This window comes from Austrofundulus limnaeus, unplaced genomic scaffold (genome assembly GCF_001266775.1).
Source record: "Austrofundulus limnaeus strain Quisiro unplaced genomic scaffold, Austrofundulus_limnaeus-1.0 Scaffold4, whole genome shotgun sequence".
Lineage (NCBI taxonomy): Eukaryota > Metazoa > Chordata > Actinopteri > Cyprinodontiformes > Rivulidae > Austrofundulus > Austrofundulus limnaeus.
This window is the reverse complement of record NW_013952406.1, coordinates 2,410,254-2,419,250: the sequence shown is the minus strand read 5'-3', so window position 1 is coordinate 2,419,250 and position 8,997 is coordinate 2,410,254. Positions and strand designations below refer to the sequence as shown.

General features: G+C 39.6%; 1 protein-coding gene across 2 annotated transcripts in view; it reads left to right on the top strand.

Annotated features, from left to right (window-relative positions):
* stat5a (signal transducer and activator of transcription 5a) overlaps positions 1–8,997 on the top strand; it is an 88,632-nt gene that overhangs the window by 63,864 nt on the left and 15,771 nt on the right. For both annotated transcript variants that reach the window (XM_014023166.1, XM_014023159.1), the window contains 5 exons: positions 1,351–1,440; positions 3,822–3,996; positions 4,855–4,985; positions 5,071–5,222; positions 5,672–5,827. In XM_014023166.1, coding sequence (XP_013878620.1) covers positions 1,351–1,440; positions 3,822–3,996; positions 4,855–4,985; positions 5,071–5,222; positions 5,672–5,827 — 704 coding nt within the window. The remainder of the gene's footprint in view (positions 1–1,350; positions 1,441–3,821; positions 3,997–4,854; positions 4,986–5,070; positions 5,223–5,671; positions 5,828–8,997) is intronic.

Below are 8,997 nucleotides of genomic sequence, written 5' to 3'. Positions count from 1 at the left end.
GTCTGAATGGTTTTGTGTGGCTCACTTCGACATTCACGTCATTATTAACTGGTATTAGATCTGAACAGGTAAAGGGTAACGAACAATATTTTAACGCAAGGATCTGGCATTTTTAACCTCATCTTCCATGCTGTTCCATAATCTTATTCCCTGGATTAAAGTGGATCGCTCCTTCAGGCTCGTACGAACCCAGGGTTTCACAAACATTTCTGTTCCCTTAAGATAAAAACAGCTCTCTCTTTTAACAAAATTTACTTGAATGTTGAAAGGTAAGACACCTTTATGAGCTCTGTACATTAATAGTAAAATATTATAATCGATCAAATCATAAAATTTTAATAATTTCAAATCATGAAACAATGTATTAGATTGGTTGGCTGTAATTATTTTCTAGTAATAATTCTTATAGCTCTTTTCTGTAAAATAAAAATAGGATTTGTGATAGTTTTACAAGCTTTACCCCATACTTCAATACAGTAAATTAAATGTGGAGTAATTATAGCGTTATACAACATAAACAGTGCTTTATCATTGAACAGTTCTCTTACTTTGTACAGTACTCCAATTGATTTGCCTATTTTTGTTCTTAAATCATTTATATGATTTTTCCATGTCAGTTTTTCATCAATGATGACACCTAGAAACTTCACTTAGAAAAAGCAATAAAATGTTCCTGATTTCTCACTGGAAACAAAAAGACAGAAACTACTTGCCAACAGTATCTCATCTGACATCTGCACAATATACTGTATGGGTTGCTGATGATGAAACAAGACRGGTACTTGTTTTGGATGCACGACTGTTCAGCATAGTTGCCTTCCTTTTAGCAGTTCTTAGAAAGAGTACATAGTACGCATAGTGTTGTGAGAACAGGTTGTATCCACTCTGATGGAAACCAAGAGAACAGCCCAAGTGAGTTCTACGGTAGCCAACCAGCGCTGCTATTTATGATCCAATTCCCTGCCTGCAGATTGCTTCCTGTTTGTCCTCTTCCCAAAGTGAAAGCAGCGGACAGAGTGAAGTATTACTCAGACTGGGAATAACAATTCTTTGATTTTATTTATTTAAAAATATATTTTTGATTGCAATCAACTGATTAGAAACAAGAAAAGTAAATTCGCAGCTAAAATATCACCGGAAGAAATAAACGCCTAAACTTGTTTGTACACTTGTGGGTCACATCACTGAAGTGCGCCACGCTGAGTCTCATTAAGCGATGTTAGCACGTCTCCAGCTTCGGTTCCAGATCTTAACAAGGTCCTTTGATGCTGCTAAATTGTTGTGTTCCCGTTCGGCCGCGGTCAGGAGCTAACGGGTCCTAACACAGATCATGCGCTCCTTGTCTTTCAGAGCACGTATGATCGCTGTCCTCTGGAGCTGGTTCGATGCATCAAACACATCCTCTACACCGAGCAGAGGCTCATCAGAGAGGCTACGAATGTAAGTTGGATGTAAACCGGAAATGCAGGGTGTCGCCTGCAGATACGTATTGATTTCATAACCCGAATGAGGCTGAAAACACAAAGAGAAGCTCAAACTACATAATGGAGCTCGATTCAGAAATTGGGTAATTGGATAACTGCTCTCTGTTTAGCCAAGTGGTGCATTTGGAAAATTGTCTGCTTAAAGATATGATAAAGTATTCTTATGGAAACAAACTTTTGGTTGGKTTGGTATCAGAGAGGTTTGTGCATGTTTTTGTTACGATTGTGAATTCTTAAAAATGTGTTGCACACTGGTTAATGAACCTGGAGTCAGACAAAACTGTGGAAAAACAAATCTGCAAGAAAAGCTGCTCGTTGCAAACTACAAAATCAAACATAAAGGTTATCCTGAACTATATCAAAGTTCACATTTTGAAAACATTTATTCCTGTAATTTCCCAAATATATCAATACACAGTTGCTGGTATGCACTCAATATAAACAAAACACTTTCATCTGCTTACTTTACTTAACATCTCTGGGCATAAATACRTACAAATACATCATTATTTGCTAAGTTGTTTTCAATCAGTTTATGTACACTGAAAAAAATAATGTTAGGTTTACTAGATAAAATCCTCCTAACAAGTAAATTTTACTTTTGTAATATCAGGTACGATTTACTCATCAGTATTAAGACAGTTTACTTACCATCACAAATTTACTTGTTSTTGCTCAATTAATCTCAGGTTTTAAGTCAAATTTATATAAATAAATTGAGTAAAGGAAATGAAATACTGTCATATATGACAATGCTTTATTTACTTAATTTTATTAACCTTCATTTCCACTTTCTTTTTTTTTATTGATCTAGGGAGTTGAACTGGCGAGCTTTCAATAGGCTCACCTTCTCTAGCCTCTGTGCCACTCCCCATTTACACGTCTTTATCTACATAGGTATGAAGACATTCTGAAGAATTCGTTTCACCACTGAAAGTCAATGAAAGCTATCTAAATTAAAATTCAAGTAAATAAAATATGGTCGTATATGACCATTACGGGTGTAATGATACAGAAAATTCACGATTCGGTTTGATATTTTAGTCTCACGGTTCAATATTTTGTCAATTAAAAAATACAAATTTCCCATGCCCTTCTTAACTTGCAGTTTGTTTAAATTAATTCTGAACATTTGTTTAACCTCAAAAGTAGGTTTTAAATTAAATGTTGCTGAAACAGCAAGTTTCTCAGTGGATCTGTGCTCGACAACACAGCCTAGGTGGAGTAGTCGAACACAGATCCACTGATCCTTCAACACAGAGCATCTTCAGAAGAGAAGCTGATAAAATAAATTTTAAAAATCTTTGTTCGATGAACCTAAAGGACCGTATTGAACGGTTTGATACAGATACTGTATTGTTACACCCGTAATGAACATATTTTATTTACTTGTTTACATAAATATGACTTAAATTTTGAAATAAATTGAGTAAAAATTACTCTGTAAACTCATGACTGTTAATTGTGGTGGTAAGTATGTTTTACTTAATACTAACAAGTACATCGTACCTGATGCTTCAGCAATAAAATTTAGTGCAAATCGTTAGGATTTTTTATTTAGTAAATCTTACAAGTTATGTTTTTCAGTGTAGATAGGGAAACACATGTGGTAGTTGGCAGCAGTTCATGTTTACCCCTATAAAGCAAACCCTCTTAACAAGCGTCTATAAATGTGTAAGGAGACCAGCTGTTGGGGGGTTTTGGAGCGGATTGTTGTCCAGTTTTTGTTTGATGTAGGATTCTGGCTGCTCGGTATATCTCTGGGTTCAACAACTGATTGTTGCTTTGCTTGTTTGTTTCATTTGTCAAGTTTCAACCAGCGGGAAACTGAGACAGCACAGCGTATTCTCGTGACGTCATGCTCCTATAAGTCTATTTCTCTGTTTATAACCGGCACCGAGTTATAAACCAACAGCGTGGAAAACATTCGACTCTGCGAGTCTTGGGAGGAATTCATTTTCAGTCGCAATGCATTTTTTAAAAATCTTTTTGTGAAACTGCACTTGAGCCAAGTCAATTTCGTTCTGGTTAGTTTAGACCTTTGTGTGCTCTCATTAAGTCTTCAAGTGTCTTCAAGGTATTTGCTTTTTTTTTTTTTTTTTTTTGCTGGGGATCATGTCTGCAAATTTTCCAACTGCAACAAAAAGTGTCAATGAATCACCCCAAGGTTATCACCGAGATATCAGCTCACCGGTGGCTAACAATTCACATTAACAGCCGCCATAAATACGCTAGTCTAGTCCGCTCCGGGCCATAACAACACGGCGGGAAAACCAACCTTACTAGTTGCACTTGTTTGAGCTTTTCCTGCCTCTATCTCTTATACTTTCTGTTTAGTCGAGCTCTCCGGTTGGTGGGATGATGGACAGCATGTCGCAGAAATACCAACAGATCAATCAGGCTTTCGAGGAGCTGCGGCTGCTCACCCAGGACACTGAGAACGACCTGCGAAAGCTCCAGCACAACCAGGAATACTTCATCATCCAGTACCAGGAGAGCCTTCGCATCCAGGGTAAAACCACCTCGCATGACTCTGGTGTCTCCAAATTATTACTAGAATAGATTATTTGATTGACTTCAAAGCGACGGGCAGCTGTGGTGTGAAATTATTTGAATCTTTAATGGAAGAAATGTTATGTTTTTAATTCGACTTAAGTGGTTTTSTGTGCATTTTGATTCAACTTTATATTTTACGCAGATGGTTCACATTTAAAACTTAGACTATGTTTATCAGCATCTGTGCATGTGTTTGTATGTGTGTGCCAAGTGGATTTTAATTAAACCTTCAGAAAGTAATTGATCTTTAAAATTTAAGACATCTCCTACAGCTTATTGAGCTCAGTGAATTTTACCATTATTTAGAAAAAATTTGCTGTGAAAGCAGCTGCCGATCATTCACAACACTCCAAGCACTAACAGATCATGTGATATTTTTCTTAATATTGTTTCATAAAGCTGTTTTTTTTTATTCTGGCCTAAACAGCTATAACACCTGTGTTACTCAACATCAGATCATCTTAGTCTCTAAAACTCTGCAGACAAAAGACATTCCTTCAAGAAATGCTAGGCTGCTTTTATTTGGGGGCATTTGGGTGAAATTATAGACAGATCATCAGACTTCCTATTAAATATCTGAAAGGTTTTTTTTTTTTTGTTAAGTAAAGAAAATGCCCTCTGGAACTTTCTTAAACAAACTGAGTTGCAGTAAACAAGACTGCGATTTATCAACATCTGTGTTCCTTTAGAGGACCTTCTTCCTAATAAACTATTTATTATTCAGAGTGGAAAACATAAACTGTATATGGATGTAGGTTGAAAACTTGCTCCCTTTTGCTCGTCTTTCACTTTGACTCGTCCGCACCCTCCGCAGCTCAGCTGAGCAGCCTTGCCACGCTGCCCCCTGCTGACCGTCAGCTCCGGGAACCCGCCCTTCTCAGCAAGAGAGCCACTGTGGAGGCATGGCTTACAAGAGAGGCCAACACACTACAGAAATACCGACTGGTGAGACTCACGTGTTTCTGTGCCAGGTTGAAAAGCATCAGTTCTGATTTACATGTGTCCTGTCTGATATGTTTTTTTTTTCCAGGACCTGGCTGAGAAGCACCAGAAAACACTGCAGCTGTTGAGAAAGCAGCAGACCCTTATTCTGGATGATGAGTTGATCCAGTGGAAGAGACGGCAACAGCTGGCAGGCAACGGGGGCCCACCGGAGGGAGGTCTGGACATCCTTCAGTCCTGGTGAGTTCTTTCCCGCCCCCAGCTAAGAACACGGCTACTAGTCTCCCTCATGCAGAGCAGAATCATAGGTTTATTAGTCTCCAGTGGTCCATGGCTGGGATTTTTCCCCCCCAAGGTTCATTGGCTCTCAATGGGGGACAGATAATCAGGACAGCATTGTTTTGCTCTTTCTCTTTAAGTTTTTCAGACTTCRTTGTTTATTAGATGAATTGCTACAGTAAATCGTTAATTGTTCTGTCAGAGATGTATCAGCAGTGACATTTTTCTCTTATTTTTTATCACCCTGCACCCAGAAAGGCAGAGGCGAAGATGATTTTAATGCTCAACCAGAATCCTAATAGTTCTTACAATTTTAATCAAATGAATTATATGTTGTTGTTGTTTTTCTTTTCKTTTTTWAATTTTTTTTTTCTTGTTTGTTTGTTGTTGGGTTTGCGTTGCTTGGTCAGGTGTGAGAAGTTGGCTGAAACCATTTGGCAAAACAGGCAGCAGATTCGGAGAGCAGAGCACCTGAGACAGCAGCTGCCCATCCCTGGACCTATTGAAGAGCTCCTGAATGAACTCAACAGTACCATCACAGATATCATCTCAGCACTGGTCACCAGGTGTGTGCTTGTTTCAGTTTCCTCTCACTTCCTCAATTAAGCTGTCTTTTTCACATTTAAATCCTTCAGTTGGGGTCTATATAAAGTGGAACTGCAATGCTTTGGTCTGAATTCCTCCTTATTGTAGCTCCACAAGCCCCGCCCCTTTTCTCAGATTAACTCGTTTTGAGGCTGTCTCTTTAAAACCAAACGACCGCTTCACACCCCGCCCCTCCAGCTTCTACAGCAGTCCATTCTAGTTTGATAGAGGGGTTTGTATAGCTGCGCTAATTTACAAATTAATTAAAATGTGTGAACAAGGGACGACTTGTCCATCCAGCCTTAAGGGCTCGACACACGGGGGGCGACGTCGCTCACTCTCCATTCATTTCCTATGGAGCCTGTGCRGTGAGGCGACAATCGCTTGCCCTCCTCCAGCTAAGCGATCGGCGAAAATAGTGCATGTGAAATGTCACGCTCGTACACGTAGACGTGCACACGCAAGCTTGCGACGCGACATATGAAAGTTGAAAAATGTTCAACTTTTGTCGCTGTCGCTTAGCGTACAACCAATCAGCGAGGGTTTCATTGACTGACCAATGAGAGGAGAGTATGCTACACACTGCAGTTAGCTAACACTTTCACCAAGTGATTACTAAAAAGCTTTGTGGGAATTTGTTGGCACCAGGGTGAAGTTTATGTTAAGTTTTTCCTCATAAAACTGTATCTTGATGTGTGTTTGTTTTTCAATATAATTAGCATCGCAAGATTTGTTTAGTTTACACGTCCGTAATGCACACCCGCCTTCAGAGTCAAGAACCAATCAAATTTCATGAAGACAAGCGACCTGAGAGCGCGATTCGCAACGCTGCGATCGCATCCCGTGTGTCAAGTTTCACCCTGGCTGCGATGACAGCCGTTAATCGCTGTAGTTTGTCGCTCTCTCTCCATTCATTTCCTATAGAACTTGTGTGATGAGGCGACAATCGCTCGGCCTCCTCCAGCCAAGCGACCGTCGAAACTCGTGAAATTTTGAGCTCGTAAACTTAGACGTGCACACGTAAGTTTGCGACGCGACATGTGAAAGTTGAAAAATGTTGAATTTTGGTCTCCGTTGCATGGCGCTACAACCTATCAACGAGGGTTTCATTGACTGACCTATGAGCGGGGAGTATGCTACACACTGCAGTTAGCTACGACTTTCCCGATTTGTTTAGCTCTGTCAAACTTTCAAATTTTATATGATACTTCACGAAGTGRTGGGAATTTGTTAGCGCCTGGGCGAATTTATCCAGTAAGATTTTCCTCCATTCATTTTTTTTGCCAACCACCAATAAACTTTACAAGAAGCAGYAGAAGAACCAATGAAATTTTTTGAAGACAAGCAACCCGAGAGCGCAATATTCAACGCTGCTGTCGCTATCGCTTCCYGTGTGCTGAGTTTCACCCGGGTTGTGGTGACAGYCGTTAATCGMTATCGTTTGTCGCTCCAAATTAAAGGGGTTGATAAATATGACCCAAACAGAACATAAATATATCTACACAGCACTGGAACAACTTGTCTGCACTCCTAGAGAGTCCAAGTACACAACAAAATGTATTTAACAGATTAAAAAGTGGATTTTGCACGATATGTCCTCTTTAAACTAAACCATTTCTCAATTTGTTAAGCTGTTAAAAATAAAACCTTTATTTTTAGATTCAGCGTTATTGAATTTGAAGTTGGACTTCAAATGGCTAATGTGGTTGATTTGGTCGCTTTCAGTAATTGCATTTGTATACACTGCCTGCTTTCTCCTAAATGAAGAAATCCTCTATTCAAATTAAAGCAATCCACTTTGTGATGTATTTTAAATCAGTGCAAATCTCTTTATAGGTGATTAAGAAAAAAAACAGCTTGACAATTAAACCACATTTTGCCACAAGCTGTCTTCTATTAATCTAAAAAAAAGTCTGTCAGTCATTAGTTAAAAGTCACAAGTTGGTGACCATTGAGTTGCTAATTGTTCTGCCTTGTCAGTGTTCCTTATTTCAGTTGGTAGCCCTTGTATACTCGCTTAGAAGCCACTTTGGAGGAGGGCCTGACGTGTCTGTGACAATACAGCCAAATAAACTTTAGCTATAGTTGTCAAATTTCCAAAAGAGGCCTGACTGGTGCATTAAATTTCCCGCAGCTGCAGGAGTGGAAGAGAAATGCATCTAAAGTGATCCACAGAGACAAAGACTATGCATTGTGAGAGCGAGGGCACATGTGGCTTGTTTCAGTCCATTATTTTTGTCCCAAAAGGCACAACTGTCAGAGTGTTTTAGCCTAGCAGCATTTCTGAGCAGGAGCACTTTGACAGCATGCTCTCCCTCTGTCTCGTAAGATGTTCTCCACGGGGACCGGCAACACACGGAGACGTCGTGTCATTGTCACAGCGATTTCTGACCGGCTCCGGATGAGTCTTTGACCGGACAGTAATGCACCGCTCCGTCAGCAGCGTCCTCTTTAGGTCCTCTTCGAGTCTCGGGAGGTTTCACACTGAGAAATGGAAAGTGCTGCCTTCTCATCGCCACTTAGTTCAGCTACAGATCCCAAACACTTAAAGGCTCGTAACAACAGATTTTTTTTTTTTTTTGGTCTCCCTCGGAGATTGAAAGATTACTCTATTGCCCGTGTCTTTTTATTTTTTTATGTTTTTGTTACCATGGAAATGACAGAAATGAAAACTGAACATTTCAAGAGGAAATAATTGTTAAGCCGATTAGTTTACGGAACAGTGAACAGTCATTAACATAACCTTCATTTAATGTGCATGTTTACAGTTAAGGTCATTTTCAAAGGCTAATGCTTTTAATCTCGCCGGTCGTAACGTCAGAGCCTAAAGGAAGCTGTGGGGCGTTTTTTATTATTAACCCACAATTATAAAGACTTGACTCCAAACTCATTGTGTTATATCACAATCTAATGAATACACAGAAAACTGGTTCTTCTTAAAACACAAGATAGAAATTCTTGTCTTGATTATACACTCACCGGCCACTTTATTAGGTACACCACGCTAGTAACGGGTTGGACCCCCTTTTGCCTTCAGAACTGCCTCAATTCTTTGTGGCATAGATTCAACAAGGTGCTGGAAGCATTCCTCAGAGATTTTGGTCCATATTGACATGATGGCATCACACAGTTGCTGCAGATTTGTCGGCTG